This window comes from Eurosta solidaginis, chromosome 5, assembly GCF_040869045.1.
Source record: "Eurosta solidaginis isolate ZX-2024a chromosome 5, ASM4086904v1, whole genome shotgun sequence".
Taxonomy (NCBI): Eukaryota; Metazoa; Arthropoda; class Insecta; order Diptera; family Tephritidae; genus Eurosta; species Eurosta solidaginis.
Genome location: NC_090323.1, coordinates 273,597,709 through 273,621,126, shown reverse-complemented (window position 1 = coordinate 273,621,126; position 23,418 = coordinate 273,597,709). Strand labels below are relative to the sequence as shown.

General features: G+C 33.5%; 1 protein-coding gene across 4 annotated transcripts in view; it reads left to right on the top strand.

Annotated features, from left to right (window-relative positions):
* The window catches only part of Sms (spermine synthase), a 101,039-nt gene that overhangs the window by 35,776 nt on the left and 41,845 nt on the right, over positions 1 to 23,418 (top strand). Inside the window, exons 1-2 of one of the 4 annotated variants that reach the window (XM_067790838.1) lie at positions 4,399 to 4,770; positions 15,774 to 15,882. The exons of 2 other annotated variants lie outside the window; for them this stretch is intronic. In XM_067790838.1, the coding sequence (XP_067646939.1) occupies positions 4,765 to 4,770; positions 15,774 to 15,882 (115 nt within the window). In that variant the 5' untranslated portion in view covers positions 4,399 to 4,764. Of the gene's footprint in view, positions 1 to 4,398; positions 4,771 to 15,773; positions 15,883 to 23,418 lie in introns of those variants that run through there. One more of the 4 variants, XM_067790836.1, reaches the window with a different exon arrangement.

Below are 23,418 nucleotides of genomic sequence, written 5' to 3'. Positions count from 1 at the left end.
ATTTGAAAAGAAGCTCGGCCTAAAATCTCTTCGGAGGTTATAGCGCCTTGCATTTATTTATATTTATTCATATTCGAATCATGATTTAATAATAAAGGTGATGTCAACAACATAACCTCATATTTCTAAACGTATAGTAAAATCTACTACGATCGTAGTAGAACTCAAAGGCAGTTCTGTATGATAGACAACCCTCTAAATTATGCATGTCGAACTTGTCAGAATAAGGGAAAACGTCAACGGGATGAGAACACCTGAATATTAATTTCATCAGTTTCGAATGATAATACAATATTCAAAAATTTCAAATACGAAATTTCAAAATTTTCAAAAACGAAATTTCAAAAATTTTAACAAAATGTAATATTAAATAAGGGGGTTTCAATATGACATTGTTGGACCCAAGCTAATGTCGCGAGCATATTTGTCTGCGTTATATAAATATGGCTGTATCAAAAGAAAATAGGATACAAATAAGAATTTATAAAACGCACATTCCAAAGAGGTGTTGCATAAAATACGTTGCAATCAATAGCAGCCAAGACATTTCTCTCAGTGTATTTATAAAAGAAACATTTTCATCAATCTGACATCACAAACGGCACGATTTTAATATGGAATATTCATAAGTTCTCAAATTAAGCACGTTCCTATTCGCGAACCCCTCCAAAAACATGGTGATACAGAAATGAATCTCAACTCGATTAGAATCAGATTTGCTGTGTTACTAATAAAAAAATGTTTAGCCTCCCAAAGTTACTACTTTTTACTAATATAGAAAAGTTGAGCGTCTCAGAAAAAGGATCCGCTCATAAGGATTAGCTTATTACGAATGAAAAGCAAATTAAACTATGTTTTGTGGGTTCTTCTTCTGTAAAATTAACCATTTGGCCATACTGTTGTCAAAAGGCTTTAAATAGGCGTGGACTCTGTCACGATTGAATTATCAACTTCTATCCTATATGTATATTTCAAAAGATATAGGCTTTTACAATTGTTAAAATTGAAAAAAAAAAAATTTGTGATTAGTGTTTCTGTTTTGTATTAAGCATATACTTACATATGTACAATATGCTCGCAATCAGTTTTCCATTCAAAAAACGACAGCTCACCCAATTTTTATACTCATCTGAGCAGAGCTCACAGAGTATATTAATTTTGTTCGCATAACGGTAATCCGTAATGGCATAAACTAATCGAGATAGATATACTTCTGTATATCAAACTGATCTGGGCGAAAAAAGAAATTCATCTAGCCATGTCCGTCCGTCCGTCTGTCCGTTAACACGATAACTTGAGTAAATTTTGAGGTATCTTGATGAAATTTGGTATGTAGGTTCCTGGGCACTCATCCCAGATCGCTATTTAAAATGAACGAAATCGGACTATAACCACGCCCACTTTTTCTATATCGAAAATTTCGAAAAACCAAAAAAGTGCGATCATTCATTACCAAAGACGGATAAAGCGATGCAACTTGGTAGGTGGGTTGACCTTATGACGCAGATCAGAAAAGTAGTAAAATCTTGGACAATGGGCGTGGCACCGCCCACTTTTAAAAGAAGGTAATTTAAAAGTTTTGCAAGCTGTAATTTGGCAGTCCTTGAATATATCATGATGAAATTTGGCAAGAATATTACTGCTATTACTATATGTGTGTTAAATAAAAATGAGCAAAATCGGATGACGAACACGCCTAATTAAAAAAAAAAAAAATGTAAGTCAAATTTTAACAAAAAATTTAATATCTTTACAGCATATTAGTAAATTGTGCCAACTTTCAACTCCAGTAAGGTGCAACAAAATACAAAAATAGAAGAAAATTTCAAAATGGGCGTAGCTCCGCCCTTTTTCATTTAATTTGTCTAGAATACCTTTAATGCCATAAATCGAACAAAAATGTACCAATCCTTACTGAACTTAGTTCACATACTTATATGAACTCACTTTATCTTGGTATAAAAAATGGCCGAAATCCGACTATGACCACGCCCGCTTTTTCGATATCGAAAATTACGAAAAATGAAAAAAATGGCATAATTCTATACCAAATATGAAAAAGGGGATGAAACATGGTAATTGGATTGGTTTATTAACGTAAAATATAACTTAAAAAAAAACTTTGTAAAATGGGTGTGACACATACCATATTAAGTAGAAGAAAATGAAAAAGTTCTGCATGGCGAAATCAAAAGCCCTTGAAATATTGGCAGGAATATTGTTCGTGATATTACATATATAAATAAATGAGCGGTACTCGACAGATGATGTTCTGGGTCACCCTGGTCCACATTTTGGTCGATGTCTCGAAAACGCCTTCACATATACTACTAAGGGCCGCTCCCTTATAAAACCCTCATTAATACCTTTCATTTCATACCAATATGGTACAAACACATTATAGAGTTACCCCTGGTCCAACTTTATGGCGCTAACCCGAAAAGGTGTCCACCTATAGAACTAAGGCCCACTAACTTTTAAAATACTCATTAACACCTTTCATTTCATACCCATATGGTACAAACACATTATGAAGTTACCCCTGGTCCACCTTTATGGCGATATCTCGAAAAGGTGTCCACCTATAGAACTAAGGCCCACTAACTTTTAAAATACTCATTAACACCTTTCATTTCATACCCATATGGTACAAAAACATTATAGAGTTACCCCTGGTCCACCTTTATGGCGATATCTCGAAAAGGTGTCCACCTGTAGAACTAAGGCCCACTAACTTTTAAAATACTCATTAACACCTTTCATTTCATACCCATATGGTACAAACACATTATAGAGTTACCCCTGGTACACTTTTATGGCGATATCTCGAAATGGCGTCCACCTATAGAACTATGGTCCACTCCCTTTTAGAATACTCTTTAATACCTTCCATTTGATACCCATGTCATACAAACACATTCCAGGGTTACCCTAGGTTCATTTTCCTGCATGGTGATTTTCTCTTATTTTGTCTCCAAAGCTCTCAGCTGAGTATGTAATGTTCGGTTACACCCAAACGTAGCCTTCCTTACTTGTTGTGATTGTAGGAGCATACCCAACAATCAAAGTAAACGTAAAAGAAGTTATTAAAAGGCTTTTTCAAATAAACATTAAGCATACAAAATCTCGATTGTTTGTTTATAAATCGTTTGGAAATAAGCGTAAAATAATCAATACGGCTTCTTGTTTATAAGCTTATAAGTGCTAAAGGAAAGCTTTTTATAAATATGTATTTTTCAAACATATAATGTAAGTATGTACACACACTTTTTAAATTTTTTTTCGAATTTTTACAGGTGCTCGGTTCTTAAAATGTGCTGTTTAGTGCAAAAATGCAATTGTAAAAGTTTGAGCTCAATCGAACTTTGCTTTCCCGTGCCAAAAGACCCCTGAAGTTGGCCAAGTCACAATTTTTCGCAAAATTTTTTTTTTTGCAATATATTATACATGTTGAAATAAATTTATTGTCAAATGAAAGGAAATTTAATGGACTTTAAAGTATATAATAGACATTTTCCTTTAAAAACGGGTGGTTTCATAGATATATAATATTTAATGAATCAAGTTCGTGTGAAGTGACCTGGTATGGTATTGCGCTGTTCCCTACAATTTTGATCAAGTCAAGTTCGAGTTTATTGATGTTCTATAAAACTTTTTAATATGACATATTTTCAGCACCGTAAACGTTCAGTCTACGTTCATATTGAGCCATAAGGTTTGTTTATGGCGCTGCTATAGCTTACGCCAAGTTGAATTATTTCACAAAATTGTGTTTCATGAACACTTTTCTTGCTCTAGGTTGTTCTATCTTTTGTTTCACGAGTATGCTCAAAACAAAACTAGAGTAATCCATATCACAAATTTCTGCTCTAGCTTCTTTTGTGGAGTAAGTTAGAGCAGAGAAGTAATTGTCAGTCAAGAAAAAATAAATTTTTTGAAACTTCAGAAAAACTAGCTGGCAAGAAAAACCACGTTTTAGCATACGTGCATTTGCATTAATTTTGAAAATTTAAAAAAAACCCAAATAAATGGAAACTATCGAGATTCAAGCGTTTCATGTCATTTCTTCTCTGAGTTGCTCTATTTCTATTTTGTCAGCTGCCCTACTCTGCTCTGCTCTAACCTGCACTGAACTTTTTTTTGTTCGTTAAACAGACCTATAAACTCGAGTTTTTTGACAAAAACAATACAAAATAAAGTCAAAAACGTCCCAAAAACAATAGTTTATGACTCAACTTGAATATAGTCTAATAGTTTTAAAATTCAATTATGCGAATATTGATACTTGAAACTTCTGGCATTTTTTAGTTCATTTGATATTTATACATAAAAGGAATTTACGTTGCACAACTTTGCATTCCTGTTGATTTTTAAAATTGCCTAGTGTAAACGGGTCGTACAAAAGCAAGAATACCTTGTCAGATGCCGAAAAATGCTGTTTGCAAAGTTGAAAAATTATATAACGAATGGAGATCACTTCAAAGGAATTCAGCATTGAAGACAAAATGCCAGGAAGGAAAGAATCTTGCATTCAAATCCTAGCTGTCCGACCTTTTTGATGTAGCAGTGGAAGATGCCATTTCCAAAATGTCGAATAAAGATGTTCGATTTTTGGAAAGTCAGAGAATGAAATGTCGCAAAGGTCACATGGAAGGTGTCGATAGGAATACTGCTCGAGCTGATCAAAGAAGAGTAGAAGAGAGAAAAGAAGAGATGAAATAGAATCTAAGGAAGAACAGCGCAGACTACAAACTTCACTATCACATGCTGGTGAGTTTATATTATATTTTTCCAATTTAAGCCAAAAACTATGTTCTTAGAACTTATAAAAAAAAAAAAAAAACAGAACTTATAGCTTTTATTTTTACCAAATTCAACAGTACATTCCTCCTAAAAACTTTAAACTTTATCTTCTTTTATCACTGCAGCGGAGTTCTGGTGAAGAATTTATTGACGATAAGAAAATCCACAAAGCAAATTCAGCGAAAAAGAAGAAAACAGTACATAGTCGTGGGCAGAAAGAAGTAATGACGGAAAAGTTGTCGATTCTGCTAGATAGATATAGAATTTCTGATAGAAATACTGTGCGAATAATTTTCGCAACAGCTGAAAGTCTGGGCTCTAACTTGGACGAACTAGCACTTAGTAGAAGTACGACAAGAAAACGTAGAATATCATTTCGTGAGCAAAGGGCACAGAAAATTAAGGCGAGAGTTAGAAATTCGGACTTGAGGGGTTGTGTTGTTCATTGGGATGAAAAAATTTTGCCAAAACTTCTTCAGAAGGACTGTACTGAAAGGCTTGCAATCTTAGTAAGCAAAGGAGATGAGGAACAACTACTGGCAGTCCCTAAATTAGAGAATAGCACAGGTTTCTGTCAGGCAGAAGCTGTTAGCGGTTGCCTAGAATAATGGGATGTTCGAGATAAAATTGTTGGTATGTGTTTTGATACAAAAGCTTCCAATATCGGTCGAATGAAAGGCGCTTGCACCTTGTTAGAAAAAGAGCTGGGTAGACCTCTGTCGCATTTAGCGTGTTGCCATTACATTTTAGAAGTCGTTTTACGGTCAGTGTTTGAGTACAAAATGGGATCAACAACTGCTCCCCACCCCGATGTTTTTAGAAAATTTCAAATTCATTGGCCTAACATAGATCAGTCTAAGTACTTGGAAGGGGTAAAAGATGATTCGGTAAAGAGATCAGTGAACGAATTCGAAAAAGACGTTTCGGAATTTATTCGCCTTCAGTTAACTGAAATAACTGCCGAGAGTTGCCTAGGATTTACCAAGTTATGTTTGATATTTCTAGGAAAACTCCCTTCTCGTGATGTTTCATTTCGGTCTCCTGGTGCTTATCATCACACTCGTTGGATGGCTAAATCATTTACTCTTTAAAATTTTTATTTTTAGGGAGCAATTTCCTATGCCCAAAGAAGAGTTCAGTTCAATAAAAGTTATTTGTTTATTTATTGTCAAAATATATGTTAAAATGTGGTGTCAAGCTTGAAACGCTATTATGGCGCCCAATAATGTTTTAATGTTTATTCAGAACGTCATTAAGTACAAACGTGTTGTTCGAGGTATATCAGAAAAGGTATTGGGAAAATATTTGCATCACTTGTGGTATCTGAATCCGGAATTGATTTGCTTCAGTCTGTTCGATAAAAATGTTTCAAATGGACTTAAGGGAAAAATTGCACAAAAGATTTTATCATACAAGGATTTAACAGAAGATGAAAGATCCCCAAGTGAGAATACAAGTTTCTGAAAAGGAAGCTGTCAAGTTTTTTAAACATTTTTCCCTTGATGTTTGATTCTGACCAATCTCTTGTATTTTTCGAGTATTTTAACGTCGGAACTGATTTTTTTGCAGAGGCCCCAATGAGCTGGTTTAATAATAAAGACTTTTTGAAACTTCAAAGTTTTGTTAGAAGCATAAAAGTTGTAAACGACACGGCAGAGAGGGGAGTTAAGTTAACTCAAGATTTTAATAACACTCTTACAAAAGACTAGGAGCAGACCCAATTCTTGCTTCAGGTAGTGGCGGATTGCCGGCGGCTTTACCCCGATGCTTCAAAGTGTACTCTTTCTCAACCCGTATCCGATGACTGTAATTGAAAATCAACACTTTTTAATTTTTAAATCCTTTTAACTTTTATTTTTAATATGAATTCTTTCTTCGAATGTGAACTCTACCATCATTTACCATTTTGTTAAACATTGTATTCATTAATTAAAGACTGAAAAAACATAACTACAACAATTTCTTAAGTTCCATTTTTTTTTATTATAATAAATAAAGACAAGTGCATCCGTTGATTACGGATAAGGTAAGATATCAGTAAACGTAAAATTGTTTTCGAAATTGTGAGGAACAGCAAAATACCATACCAGGTAATAATCTTTGTCCACCAAATGTTAAATATCTTTTCAACTGTCCAGTTTTAGAGAAGAAATGTTATTATATAGTTTAAAGTCTATTAAATTTTATTTCTTTTAATAATACACCTGTTGCAATGCGAATATCTTATCGCGGGTTAAAACAAACAATTTTCGAGTTTTCGGTAAAAATTGGGATTTTGTCAAACTTCCAGGCTCTTTCGGCACGGGAAGGCGAATTCCGATTGAGCTGAAACTTTCACAATTGCATTTTTATATCTAATAGAACATTTCTAGAAGTGGGCACATACAAATTTCGGAGAAAAAAAACTACCCTGTATTGCAAAACCACCCGAGTACCCCTAGTACACACATATATAAGTTCCTAACTTCATACATACATTCAAGTTTAGATGCAATTCTAACGCATTCTTGGAGATTTCAAGAAGCGGTTTATATGCAGCCATATACAAATTTTATGAAAATAATTTAAATATATTTAATACTGAAAACGCGTATACATCGTTTAACACATCAAGTTTACTTTAAGTTACTTTTAAAAACATTAACAGAAATGCCTGTTCGGTAATCGAGACAAAAAAAATTAAAATTTAGGTACATTCGCTTATTGAATGCAAAAACAAAAACATTTAAACAGCAATATATCGGCACTCCGGTGTTTGTGAGTGTACCAAGCCTTTAGAAGCAAAATAGAATATATGGTATTAATCAATTTAATTTAACTAAACGGTAACCGAAATATATTGGTTAACAACAAAATTACTTACGTGTCTTTATTCACATCAGACCGGCAAACTCAAAATTAGTTAAAAATTAAAGATTCGATTGGTATAGATCATATAGCGTTAAAAAGGTCTTCTGGCATATTATATTTTACTCCAGAATTAGTTCAACAATTGTTTCTTTTTTAAGCTAGTTTTGGAATATTATCAAGTTTTTTGTGTAAACTGAATGTTTTTAGCGACCTTTTTTATATGTAAATATGTTGAACTTTAGCTGGCTCGAGGACAATAAAACTACGTTGAATAAAACCACAGGTTTTTTGACAAATTTATTCCAATATCTTTCGGTGTGTTTTTTGTATACCTTACACAAAAAACAATATTTGTAACAGCCCACCTCTAAATTTGAAGCATATATTGAGAATTATTATTATTATTTTTTTTTTTGTCTTGAGAAGCTCTCTAAATTCCCAATGTCCTTTTGAGCTCTGAAGCTGTTTTCATATATTTTTATCTGCTAACCCAGTTGTAGCCCTTAAGTATGATTATCGTTTCACCAAGCTATGCAAAAAGAACTATTTGAAAACGACTGCAGAGCTGAAAGGAACATTAGAAGGATAAAGGTAAAAATTATGGCACATCATTTTTAAAAATAACCAAGCTACTATTAAAAATCCATTTTGGCCAAACTGCCGTCCATAGCAAAAAGGAAGTAAAATTCACGTAAATTTACATTTTAAATGCATTTCGAAACTTCCATGCTTCCATTCAATTGAGTTTTTTCGTTCTGGTGTAAAATTTTTGGATGGCGCTAGCAGCTTTTGCGGCGTCGTCGACGATATGCTACTTCTAGATCTGGTGGCTGTACACTTCCAATAACTGGTGTCTTAATCTGGCCAGCACAGGACACGAACACAATTTTTTTAATTCCAAAGAAATAATCGTTTTTATTATTATCAATGTCGTTAAATACGACATACTTATGTATACCTTAATGTAATGTTCACAAGAGTCATATGTTAAAAAATACTACATAGTAAGACAAAAAGGACATTGGCAATTGCCTACCTGTGGGAAAAATTATAACTTTTAATGTCCTCACGTTTTCGTAGAAAGAAAACCGAGACTCGCTGTAATTTGTTGAGCTGGGCGCTAGACGGTGGGATTTAGGCAATTTTTGTTTATAAAAATAAAGTAAAAGTGAATCATGTGATCGGTCCAAATTTCTTTAAAATTGAGGAGTTGCGTACAAAAAGGGATTTTTTTAAAAATTCCTCTTTGAGATTTTAGTATTTTAAACACTTTCGGTGATAAAGCATTTTTGTTGTTGTATTTGAAACATTTTCTTAATATATAGTATATACTAATATACAATCTTTCCAATATATGTGCATATATTGTGGCGAATATTACAATTTCGATACATCACTTTGCTGCTAGTAAATAAAAGCATAACAGCAAAGCAAGCTGCCACACGTATATGTAAACACCAAGCAAGCAGCCACACATACATGTAAACAGCGGAGCTAAGAACGAAGAAGAAAGAGAAACAGTCAACATATCATGTAATCATCACCTAAAAACAGAAGTTATTACTCACACATATACACAAATATAACTAAAAAACACACGTGAATATCAGATATAGAAATGAGAAATAAATAAGTAGCTGTTCGGAACCTCAGGAGAAATAGGCGAACAAGGCGCAACAGAGAGTATAAAAGCAGCGCAAGCTGAGGAATAATCAGTCAGTTTGTTTGAGTTATTTATTCATCAGTTCAGAGATTCAAACGATAACAAAAAGGCGGAATAATTAGGAGTTTCATCAAATTCCATTTTCGACACTTCTCGCCAAAACTGGCGAATATAATTGGGAATAGATGTTACCTTTTTGCATATAACATACAAGCCATAGTACGTAATTGAAATTGGATAAATAAAAAATTTCAATGGAATCTGGTGAAGTTTACATGGCTTAAAAGGGGAAGCACACTGTATGGGAGTATGAGTTACTTAAAGTTTTTTTATTTTTGCTGTATGAGCGGCATTTGTAGGATATTATGAATTTAATCAACAATAAACATGAACGCAATACATTTAGTTGTTATTCAATAATATGGGAAAAATTGAAACAACGGACAAGACGACAGCTGTTTCGATTATACCTTGTAAATTGCTTTAAAGCCTTTTCTTCCGGGAGTGTGATTTGAACGAACGCGCACTCCTGCGATGATTGAACTGTTGGCAAAACAAACACATTCAGCCAAGGCCTTTGTTGTTTTGCAACTTTTCCCAATTGCCTTATTGTCACAGTTTATTTTTTGGACAGTAGACACTTTGTATGTTCCCTTTGTACCAATGTTATGCTTGTTGTCGGCGGTTCATTTTATTAACTGGTTTTGCTTTGTTTTATTTATAGATATACAAAGAATTAACCAATGAATGTTTATTTTTATTATTAACCGGGGAGTACCCTCATTGCACAACAAATAAACTATATAAACAAGGCAGTCGGGAAAAGTTGCACAATAACGAAGGCATGGCTTTGGCTAAATGTATTTGTCAACAGTCCAATCCTCGCTAGAGTGCGGGTTCGAATCCCACTCCCGGGAGAAATGGCTTTGAAAAGATTAGCAAGCTGTAATCGAAACAGCTTGAATTTTTCCCAAATTATGAAATAAATTAAAATTAAAAATCCCGGAAAATGTTCTGAGTCTTAAAAGAGTCAGAAAGGTGCCTAAATAGGAGAATATACGTTCTTTATGAGCTCATTTTCGAGTCCGAAATGAACGCCCTTCCCTTCCTGCGATGGTCGTCCGATATGAGCCTTATTTCATACATTATGTGAGCCTAAACAGGAGTCCCTAAAATGGTGTCCGATCAGACTTCTATTACGCTCATAAATAGCTCATAATTTACTTTTTATATAACCCTTTTCAGGAGTCATTTGTATGCATTAAATAAGGAATTGCCCGTTCATGGCGGTTTTTTGACGTTAGTCATTAAAAATAGGGAAGCCTTGCTGGGAAGTATCATATTTGGCGTCAGTGCTTCTTGAAGACATACGAAGACTCAACACAGCAACCGGAATATACAACCGAGGCAATTTGTTTTTGCAATCAAAAACGTCCTTAATACTGTAACGAATTTTGGGAAATTATCCTTATTTTGAAACTTCTCCTTTCGTTCGAATCGATGAACTGTCGAATAAATAACACGAATATTCAGTATAGCTCTATATCTCCCTTATTTACAACTCTACTGTAGCAGTAGTACCTCACAATTACAATACTCGAGTACTTCGCTAAAAGCATACCGATATATAGAACTGCTAATATTCGCCCCAATACTTACATACATTGGTAACATGCGGATAATTGCGAAATGATTAGGCGTAGCGTTTATGAAAAATAAGCGTTTATACCAATTTGGAAAGGGAACAGAAATAAATAAATTTGAATAAATTTAATTTGAATGAAAATTTTCCCAAAATAAAATATGAATATCTGTTCTGAAGTGCTTGGAAAAAGGCTCAAATTTTTCATCATATCGGAGACATTTAAGGCTCCTTTATGATCATATTTCTGAGGTTCATATTTTTCACATATTTCGGGCTCATATTAGATTCCAAAATTATGAGTGCTCCGAGAATGTTTGAAAAATAACTTTTGATTCATAATGAGACCTCGAAATCACCCCCACATAAAATTTCATTTAAATCGGAGTTTTTTGAATTCGTCCGCCATTTGGAATTTTAAAAAATTTAATAGTAAACAATCTCGAAAACCCGCCAGTTTCAAGTTTTGTATACGAATGTATATATGTGTGATATCTTCAGCATAGACTTCAAAATAACAAATGCACTGAAAGAAATGATGCTAGTAAAATCAACAAATCGGTTCTGTTGTTCTTCACTTAACGGAGATTCGGTGAAATTGATCGAATTATGGTTAATTCGACCAAGTTCTTTGTCAAGCGAACAAATTAGTCATTTCAACAGAAGAGAAATTGTTGCTCTTAAGTTAACAAAATTCTGTAAAATTGACAGATTCCTAATCATTCTAACTGATTTTTGTGTTAACACAACTGATCTCACTGGTCATTCCAACAGCGATCAACAGTCAATACATGAGCAAATTTCGAAGAGAATTTTACGCTCACTGTGCTCTCTAATTTGTACTTATGACGATGGTGCCACATGTTAAAAAAAAACAAAAAACACCAAAATAAGACAACCACCAAATCGAAAAAACACACAAAATGGGAAAACAACAAAAAACTAGTTTTTCAGTTATCAATACAAAACGAAAAACCCTTTTTTGAATTTACTGTGCAAAAAATTATGAGATACCGGGACACCTATTTATCGGGTACAATTTTGCAACTTCTCCATTCGAAATGCAAAATTGCGCCCTCTTGTTGCAAAAGTTGTATTTGAACGAACAGGATTTTTCCAAAGTTAGTAACATTTTGTTCAAGTTTTTACGAATTTTCACTCACGCGAACGAATCTAATAAGATAATAAAGAACATCATTTTTTAATGTTGATGTTTCCGACAACATAAAAGTTTGAGTTGTTTTGGAATCGTTTCAACTTAAAGTGCTACGAAAATTAAATTTGCCGAATTACATGTAAAGTTATTCCAGTGGTGAATTACCTTCCTGCGATTTGATTCTTTAATTTTGTATAACTTACAAGTTCTCTATTTAAAATGTTATGTCAAACATTTATACAGACCTCTTAAATAATGATTACTAATGGCAATGATTAGCCGTTCCATTGATTATTTTCTTTAAATGCCATTTAATGATTACTTGCCATTATTTTCTATTTTTAATGATTACTTTTCAATTGATTAAAAAAATAATCAAAAAAAAAATCATGATTTTTTACGAATATTCAAATAAAGTAAAAAATAATCAAAAGTAATTTTTTTAAATTTTTTTTTTATTATTTTTCCGCTTTCTTGAAAGAAAAGTACTCGTTTGTTGCATGCACGGGATAATTTCTACATACAAGTACATTTTAGGATGCAATAGTAAATCGTAAGCGCTTACCGAGGCGAACATATACATGCAACATATATGGCGAATAGTATATGAGCGTGGATTCAAAAATATTCTCAGGTAAGTATATAAATGTGCATTATTACACTCATTACATAAAATAATAATGGTTTCATACTTAAGTCAAGTCAAGTTTTGTATCCAAAATTAATATATCCGCTATTTTTTAAGTTATGACTATGCACTGATTGTTTTGTAATCAAAGTTTATCATATTGTTCGCTTTATTTTAATAATATTGGTTTCATATCATCGCCACTATGTGAGTGTTCTTCGTCCCATTTAGAGAGCTTTATCATAAATAAGCATTTTTTTTTCGTTAATATTTTTGAACGACTCGAAATTAATTTTTGTTTTCCCCTTCGGATTATTAATACTGAGGTCAAGCCAAGTCTTTTAGGACACGTTTTAGTAGTCGACTTTTACAATGCATATATATATATTAGCGTGGGTCGATTTAAAAATCGCTCATTGCTCTGTGAAAATCGTATTCTAGGGATCAAAATAAGAAACTTTCCCGAAGGAACCATACCTCTAAAACGAATTCTGATGTCCCCCCTTTGGGGAATCTGGGATATAACAACCTTTGGTTAGACAATTTATCATGATGATGAATGACAACTTAGATGATCGCTCCAGTTGTAAGTGAAGCTATCAACCTAAGTAGTATAACTCACACATATTGTTTGAGCATATTGTTTTGTCGTAAAACAATATGCACTACCCCGCAAGGTCGAATACCTCTATAGATACATCTATAGATACGATAATTTGTATGTATGCATCCGTGCATAGCCATAACGTAACCCAAAATATTGGATATATTTATTTTGGATATAACAAAATTGGCTAGACTTAAGAATGAAACTATAAAGGATTGTTGCTAAATGAAAGCTTTTGGATGCCAATCTATGAATCCAACATTTTTTTACATATTGTTTGGGCAATTAGAAAAACCGCCGTTTTCGATCCCACATTATTTTATATAATGAGTGTAGTAAAATATGCACATGTGTGTATACTTACCGGAGAATATGCCAATATACCATACGCCCTTTATGTTGCATGTATATATTCGCCTCGATAAGCGCTTACGATTTACTATTGCATCCAAAAATGTACTTATATGTAGAAATTATCCCGTGCATGCAACAAACGAGAATTTTTCTTTCAACAAAGTGGAAAAATAATCAAAAATAATCAAAAAAAAAAAATAAAAAAAAAAATAAAAAAATAATTGAAAAAATCAAAAGTAATCAAAATGATTACTTTTGATTATTTTTGATTTTTGTTTTGATTTTTTTCAATAATCAGAAAAAATCATGATTTTTTTTATTTTTTTCTAATGGTAATCAATTAGTAATTGCTTTTTTCGGAAAACAATTGAAATAATCATTAGCCAATAAAATAGGCATCAATTAATGGATTACTAATGCTAATTCAAATTTAACAGGTCTGAATTTATACTACAAGTTTTGTTCGAAACAATCAAGTGTGACAACTACATGCGAGAGAAGAAATTTAGAATGAGCTGAACTGCAACTGAAAGAATTGAGAATCAGTTTTGTGACTACTATTTTAATTTCTATTTGCAAAGCGAAGTTCAAAACTATAAATTAAATAAATTATAAAATATAAATATTGGTGAAAGTGCGTTTAATAAAACAAAATAATAAAGTGTATAATGTTTAATGTGTGCCAGCATATTTGATGTACGCCCAATTAAAGTTCGGTTACTAAGTGCGTACATATGTATGTATATGTAGCAGGCATGCGAATTTATGTATTCACATATTTACGTATGTACATATATGTGCGGCCACCGTGGTGTGATGGTAGCGTGCTCCGCCTACCACGCCGTATGCCCTGGGTTCACACCCCGGGCAAAGCAACATCAAAATTTTAGAAATAAGGTTTTTCAATTAGAAGAAAATTTTTCTAAGCGGGGTCGCCCCTCGACAGTGTTTGGCAAGCGCTCCGAGTGTATTTCTGCCATGAAAAGCTCTCAGCGAAAACTCATCTGCCTTGCAGATGCCGTTCGAAGTCGGCATAAAATATGTAGATCCCGTCCGGCCAATTTGTAGGGACAATCAAGAGGAGCACGACGCAAATTGGAAGAGAAGCTCGGCCTACAATCTCTTCGGAGGTTATCGCGCCTTACATTTATTTATTTTTTATATGCAACATAGGTACTTTCGTAAAAAGCTGTCGCACCACCTTTTTTTTTTTGTTTATTTGACTACTAAAACGGTCAATTACGAATCAACGATTTGTGCGCAGTTGATTCAACATCTTGTTGCGATGGATAAAAATTTACAGAAATTTCGGTTGAATTGGCACGTATTCAGTTGATTCAGTTGATATTCAGTTGATTTTACCAGTATTTTTTTTTTTCAGTGTATAACCGGTCAAACAAACGTCCGGTTAAAACGCTGCCAAAGCGCTAAAAAGCCGCCATCTTAAACATCCTGTCAGCTAGTTGACAAATAAGATATCACACTTGTTTAGGTCCGCTCACACACAATGGTTTAGGTCCGCTCAGTAACACATATGTACATCTAACAAACTGTTGGTATATACTGAAAATGGGTTGCCAGAATAGAAATCCAATTTCCTTAGACATTCGTGCGTTTCAAGATAGTCGCTAGATTATCCAATCGTGTTATTGCCCTGTAAATATAAGAAAATAAATTAATTGGTTGAGGTCTTAAAATAGTTGAACTTGTGACCAATTGTACCTATGCTATAGCACTATTCTTTGGGTCGAGAAAATGGGTGGCAAGTTCCGTGCTCTTATTTCGGTGGGGCAGTGAGAAGGTTTGTGTACAAAATTCTGTCATCAGCGTAAGAAAAAATTACTAAAAAGAAGCAAAATTTAAAAATCGTTTTCATTATCACTGAATCATTAAACTTGGTAAAAAATTATAATTTTATTTAAAACAATGCTCTTTTCTTTTATTTTCATATATGAATCTGTTACGACATGAAATCATAAAAATAATGCCACCTACCATACACCACAAATACCATCATCACCACTACCACAACTTCTTTCACTTCGATAATATCCGAACGCAAAATTTTAGTCATCCAAACGCCTTGAAAATATCCTAGCCAAGAAATTGAAAGTTAATTCGGGACAAGTTTTGCCCACATTGAAACGTGGAGATGTCGCTAGGTATTTTCCATCATCAGGTAATGATTTTCTTTAAAATTTTGGAATTTATTTATTCGTTTATATATGTACTGAATGTATAATGTAGTAATACCTTTTGATATGTATTTTTTTACTATCTAAAATAAGATCATTGTATGTAGGCATGCACAATCCATACATCATGAAGGGTAATGGCGAAAAACGTGTTAAGTTCACCCCTTGAAAAAAATGTAAATGAGTCCTGCCGAACTATTTATATAGTAGAACTCAAAGTGTCAGAATCGGCTCACAAGTGTCATATCTAGCTAACTTTACATATGTATATTGCACGTTTTAATGTAAATTGATGTAGATAATCGAAAATTTTCATTATTTGAGTTAGTATGATATACTATAAAAACTGACCCAAGAAAATATGTTCAGCCTTATATAATACCTAACATGATAAAAATGGCGGGAATAGAAATCTTTGCATCTTTGTTTTATCCATTTTCGCGCGTATGTATGTATTTCTTATAAAGTGTTCAAATTCAGCAATACTCCACCAGTGTTCAGTAGAAATTATATAATTTTTGAATGATAAAATTTTTTATTTTTTGACTTGATTCACTTTACAACAAAAATTATAAGAGTTCGAGATGATAAATTTTCCTCTTCCTTCACTTTCATAGAGCTTTGAATCTTATGATTATCAGTTGATTCAGCTTACTATATACATATGTATAATCAGGTGCAGTAACGCATATTACAACTTTGGTTATCAATGGAAAAATAATTTAGAACAATAGTACTACCTCATTGATCGATGCTTTATAATAAAGACGGAGTTTAGTGCAACACAAGACAAAGGAGCATTCATTTGCAAGATTTAAAAGAAAACATTTCAATTCTAACAACTCTTAAAATATAAAAGAACATTTAAATTCTATTCCTCGAATCGAATGACATAACAGTAGAGGTTCTGCTTCTAAAGAGTACATAGATGGCAGGAAAACTATCAGATATTTATATAGTGATTTTAAAAAACAGCAAGCAGATAATGGAAATGAATCTGGATGATATGCAATCTACTATAAAATATTTACAACACAATGTAATACTGGACTGCATCAACCCGAAAAGGATCAGTGTGATCACTGTGTCGGATATAACTAGCTCTAACAATATTAACCCAAATCACGAGTTAGAGGAACAATATAACTCGCATTTTTAAGAAAAGGATCTAAGTAGAATCGAAATGGTCAATGACCGTAATAAGGTAAATAATATCTTAAAAGGAGCTGTGTATTACTTGGAGGCAGTTCTACAATGTTCGAGAGGACATAATTCTTCATAAATAAATAAAGTAAATAAATTGCCAAAACTTCGCTGTGACAAAATTAACTAAAAATGGCGTACGAGAACGTACATCAATTTTTTCATCCGAAAGTGAGGCAAAACGAAGTGCTATTGAGACAGGCTCATGTGTGTATGACATTAGCGGATGAAATTGATAAGGTATTTTGATCCGACAGATGTTGCCGCCAAATAAAAATAAATATGTAACATCTACCGTAGAAAATTAATAGCATAAAACATAAGTTCTTAATAAGAGTTCATACTCAAAATGAAGCCGATAGTGTGCATACCATTGGGAGTAAAAAAGAACTTTAAATCGGGCCCACTGTAAGACAACCCCTGCTCAGTATGCATTTTTAATTAAGAACGCCATAAAAACGAATTAATGAATGAATTAGTTTATGACTTAAAAGCTTTGCAAGGAGAAAGGGGGTACATTTTTAACAACTACGCGGATGAAAGCGATTTTAATTGTAATGAAATAAAAGTTTTAAAAATTACTAAGGAGAGTAGTTCTACAAACTTTCGTTACAAAACCTCATACGAGGAGGAAAATTACAAGGCATTGAATTTAAGAAATAAAAGAAGAAAAAAGAACCTCATTGCAACAAAAAAGGTTAAACCGGCATATCTTCAAAAACAAGAGTTGAATGATAAAAAAAAAATTTGAGAGACCTCCTGGAAAATGGGCTGATATCATCTTTCTATGGAGTTTTTTAAAATTCAATATTATAAATACTTTGTATTTCATGTATATTAACCCCTGCTTTAACTCTGTTAACATAGATTAAAGACTACGAAACAATTAAAGTGCGGAGTTTGTCTTAGCTTTTAGCCGAGAAATATGTAAATTAGTTTTTATACTCAGCGTGCTTTGCACACAGAGTATATTAACTTTTATTGGATAACGGTTGGTTGTACAGGTATAAAGGAATCGAGATAGATATAGACTTCCATATATCAAAATCATCAGCGTCCGTCCGTCCGTCTGTCCGTTAACACGATAACTTGAGTAAATATTGAGCTATCTTCACCAAATTAGGTACACGAGCTTATCTGGATCCAGAATAGATTGGTATTGAAAATGTGCGAAATCGGATGATAACCACGACCACTTTTTATATATATAACATTTTGGAAAATACAAAAAACCTGATTATTTAGTAAATAATACACCTAGAATGTTGAAATTTGACGTGTGGACTGATATTGAGCCTCTTGATAAAATTTTGAAAAAAAATTTAAAATGGGCGTGCCACCGCCCACTTGTGATAAATGCCCCTATTACCGTTTACAACTCAACTCTGGTTGGGTTGAAATTTCGCAATTTGGTATTACAGATTACAACTCAACCTGCCAAAAAAAATGTCGGTTGAGTTGTCTAGTCTAAAAACTTTTTGTGGCATTACCGTATACAACCTTGTGTTAGTGTAGTTGTCAAAGACTTCAAAATCTTACAACTGATTACTAGCAGTTGTCTCATACAATTTTGCAGTTGTTTTGAAAAAATGTTAAGTTTTAGAAGACGGTTCACCACCTAATTTTTAACAAACATTTTCAAAGTTGGTATCAAAAGACACGTTTCGACCTCCGATTTAAGAATCCGAAAACAAAAATTAAAAATTTTATTTCTGTCATATCATTTCGGTTCAAATTTTCATGTGGTTATATTTTGCCAGATTTTTTGTACACACTAATGCAGAAAGGCGTTGGATCCCAGGGTTATTTTTACAAATCGCGGACAAAGGCCGCCAACGCAGAAAAATGTTTTGTGCAAAAAAACTGTGCATCGGACCTCATATTTCGGAGCCTCGGGCCATTTTGTGAGTTTTTGTAAATATCTTTCGACAGAAATAAAATTTTTAATTTCCGCTTTCGAATCCTAAACACGGAGATCGAAACACGTATTTTAGTACCACCTTTGATAACAGTTAAATGGTGCACGGTCTCATAAAACGTTACCTAATAAAAAGAAAAAATTGAAAGCCGGTAGTTAAACCTTTTTTAATCAAACAATAAACAACAATTTTGTATGGAAAAAACAACGTTTAAACGAAGGATTACATTGAATAATTTTTTGACTCTATGGAGCGACATTCCGAAGTTGGACGAGGCTGGCCGCAGTTCGGATGCAGTCCCATTGATACTAATTACTACTCCTGGGAATCCTGTTTTTAACAAAATCACTTTTGCAAATGCTTAAATTTCCGCCACAAATTGATCAGCTGTTCAGTTATCTGTCAAATCATCACTTTCTGAAGTTGGCAACTCAATTCAACTTCAACTGAAATAAGTTGTAACTCGTAATACCAAACGGGAGTTGAGTTGTCTTAAAGTTGAGTTGTTTTAATTACAACGCAACAAAGTTGAGTTGTAAACGGTAATAGGGGCATATATCTTTGCAAAAAAGAGCTTTATATCAATGGTATTTAATTTCCAAAGTGGATTTATAACAATAAATAGGAAAATTTTAAAAAATGGGCGTGACACCGCCCCTTTTATGACTAAGCAATATTCTATGTTTCGGGAGCCATAACTCGAAGAAAAATTAATGGCCCTATTACGGTGAACAACTCAACTTAGTTGGGTTGTAATTAAAACAACTCAACTTTTAGACAACTCAACTCCTGTTTGGTATTACGAATTACAACTTATTTCAGTTGAAGTTGAATTGAGTTGCCAACGTCAGAAAGTGTTGATTTGACAGATAAATGAACAGCTGATCAATTTGTGGAGGAAATTTAAGCATATACGAAATAAAAGCAAAACGGACATTATATGAAAATCTATTTTATAATGGCGAAAATGTTGGAGATTGACATGTCGCGAATGCGGAAAACATTCGCGTGATCATTCCAATCCCTTGGAACTACCAAGCACCAAGTAAGAAAATGTTTAAGTGACAAATGATCAGCTTCTCATGAAGTTATTTTGCAGATTTGAACGGAAGCATTTTGCTCATTACTAAACAAAATTAAGGACCATTTCTGCATACGCCTTCGTATTTTAAAATTATGCGCCACACTCCGATTCCTTGCTGACGGCAGCTATCAAATATGCTGTAGAAATGATTTTGGTGTTGGACTGGTTTTAGATATTATTGAGGAGCATATTTGTGCGAAGTGGATTAAAACCCAAACAGCAACAATTGTATTTTACTCTAAAATAGGATTCCCAGGAGTAGTAATTAGTATCAATGGGACTCTTGTTCGCATTATTGCACCTATTTTGGCTGCATCCGAACTGCGGCCAGCCTCGTCCAACTTCGGAATGTCGCTCCATAGAGTCAAAAAATTATTCAATGTAATCCTTCGTTTTAAAATTGTTGTTTATTGTTTGATTAAAAAAGGTTTAACTACCAGCTTTCAATTTTTTGTTTTTATTAGGTAACGTTTTATGAGACCGTGCACCATTTAACTCTTATCAAAGGTGGTACCAAAAGACGTGTTTCGATCTCCGTTTTTAGGATTCGAAAGCGGAAATTAAAAATTGTATTCCTGTCGAAAGATATTTACAAAAACTCACAAAATGGCCCCAGAGGCTCCGAAATATGAGGTCCGATGCACAGTTTTTTTGCACAGAACATCTTTCTGCGTTCGCGGCCTTTGCCCGCGATTTGTAAAAATAACCCTGGGTGGATCCAACGCCTTTCTGCATTAGTGTGTACAAAAAATCTGGCAAAATACAACAACCACATGAAAATTTGAACCGAAATGATGACAGAAATAAAATTTTTAATTTTTGTTTTCGGATTCTTAAATCGGCGGTCGAAACGTGTGTTTTGATACCAACTTTGAAAATTTTTGTTAAAAATTAGATGGTGAACCGTCTTCTAAAACTTAACATTTTTTCAAAACAACTGCAAAATTGTATGAGACAACTGCTAGTAATCAGTTGTAAGATTTTGAAGTCTTTGACAACTACACCAACACAAGGTCGTAAACGGTAATGCCACAAAAAGTTGTTAGACTAGACAACTCAACCAACATTTTTTTTGACAGGTTGAGTTGTAATCCGTAATACCAAATTGCGAAATTTCAACCCAATCAGAGTTGAGTTGTAAACGGTAATAGGGGCATAAAGGATCGTATTAAATTGTGTACACAAATTTTCCCTAGTAAAAATGGACGGGATCGGTTAAAGACCACGGAAACTTAGATATAAAACAAGTTTAAAAGGGTCGTAGACTAGAATAATAAGCTATAGCTTAGCTAAAAATTGTTTTGAATCAATTATATTTCACTTATCAAGTTTTATTGTAAGAGGAAATGCAGAGAAATTTTTTTTAAATGGGCGGTGCCACGTGTTATGTAGAAAAGTAATTTATCTGAAATGAAATGTGCAATTGAAGCTCACTCTGAGTATATAATGTTCGGTTACACCCGAACTTAGACACCTTTACTTGTTCTATTTTCATTTTCTACCATTTTGCCTTGTCGATGTGTAGTAATAGTAGATTTAGGAATGTAGTGCACGTGAAACGATTTATTTTAAAATAAACGAATTTTTTTAAAGAAACTAATATTCAAAAATACGCTACATATCGTTAGCTTAATGTGAAAATGTGGTAAGTCAACCTGTCAGTAATATCAATCTGAATTACTGGTCATTTCTTTGTGCGCGCATTTTATTTATTTATTTAATTCATTCAGTCTAAAAGTACATGCTTTGTTGTTGTTGTTGTTGTATTAACGATAAAGACACTCCCCGAAGGCTTTGGGGAGTGTTACCGACGTTGATGGTCCTTTGCCGGATATAGATCCGGTACGTTCCGGTAACAAGGCACTATTATGATACCAGCCCGACCTTCTCGGGAACGATTTATATGACCACATTAAACCTCTAGGCCATCCCGCCCTCCCCACTCCCTAGTTCCATGAGGAACTTGGGGTCGCCAGAGCGTCGGCTATCAACAGGATTCGCCACGGTCAGGTGAGGTTGACAATTGGGTTGGAGAAGCTATATATTGCTCTGGAAACCCCTTGAGAGGATTGCGAACACAACCCCTTGAAATTGGATTCACCCAATTGAGACATGCCTTTGGTGTTTGATAAATGCTTTGCCCTGACCATAATCTACATCAATTCTTACATGTCGATAACTGCATGCTTTCTTACAGACTAGTTAAAAATAGAAAACAATTCAAGTATAAACTTATATAAGCTGTTATTAAAATTAACAACACTACTGAATCGATTTGCTAGATGTATAGTCCTAGTTATAGGTTCATTCATAGCATAATTCGTTATATGAGTTATTTCGATAAATAATCTATTACGCCAAAGATCACGTATTGGAATATATGGAATTAGATAAATCATAGCAATTCGTGCTAAAGTTTACTACGTTATAGGCAAGCATGAGTGAGATTAAAGCTCTTATGTAAGGAAGTTCTTCGAACTTCCTAAGCCGATATCTATTTTTTCGAGGCTAAGTTCGAAAAACGGAGATAGTACTTTGTTTACTTAAGCCTCAATCTCTACAAAAAAGTTGGTTTTGTCCAATACGCAGAAAAAAGTTGATTTTGTCGCATAGCGTTATTATTATAAATACGAAACAACAGGTTTGACTCACTTATTTACTTTGACTTCCCCTATTCATGATATTTGGCATATCTTTATTAACTTTTCAATGCAAATCCTGCAATTTCTCCTCCAAAAATATCATGAGTTTCAGGTCTAAGTATAATAAGAATCAGGTAAAATAACAGTTGCCATAAATATTGAAAGTACTATAACTTCTTTCCGCCTTACTTTACTTGGTGCGGAGATAAATTTTCTTATAAAACTGGAGCCAGTGTGGATACTAATGTTGTAAAAACCTTCAATTAACCAAAAAATACTAAATTTAATCTTTAAATGTGATACTTGGCAACAAGTAGGCAATTGAAAAGTAAAATCTCTTCCAACGAGCATAAGTTATGCTCTATTTTGTTCTGATGTATACATCGTGATAGACGGTGTTGAAATATGATGGGATGGCTCTTGAAGTATTCGAGAAAAATGATGAACATCTAAGAAAATTCAATGAAACTGGTAGAGGAAGACTTTATATGGGTGCTCCCAATTGGCGTCAGTTATTGCGATGAAGGAGTGAATGTCATATATTTCTACACAACGACCTAATTCAACCAAATGCTGAACGCCAATAAATGATCATACATATTAAAATGTTAAGGGAGAGAGCAAAAAACTATTAAGTGTTTTCGTGCAAGAAATGTATGCATGTACAATTGG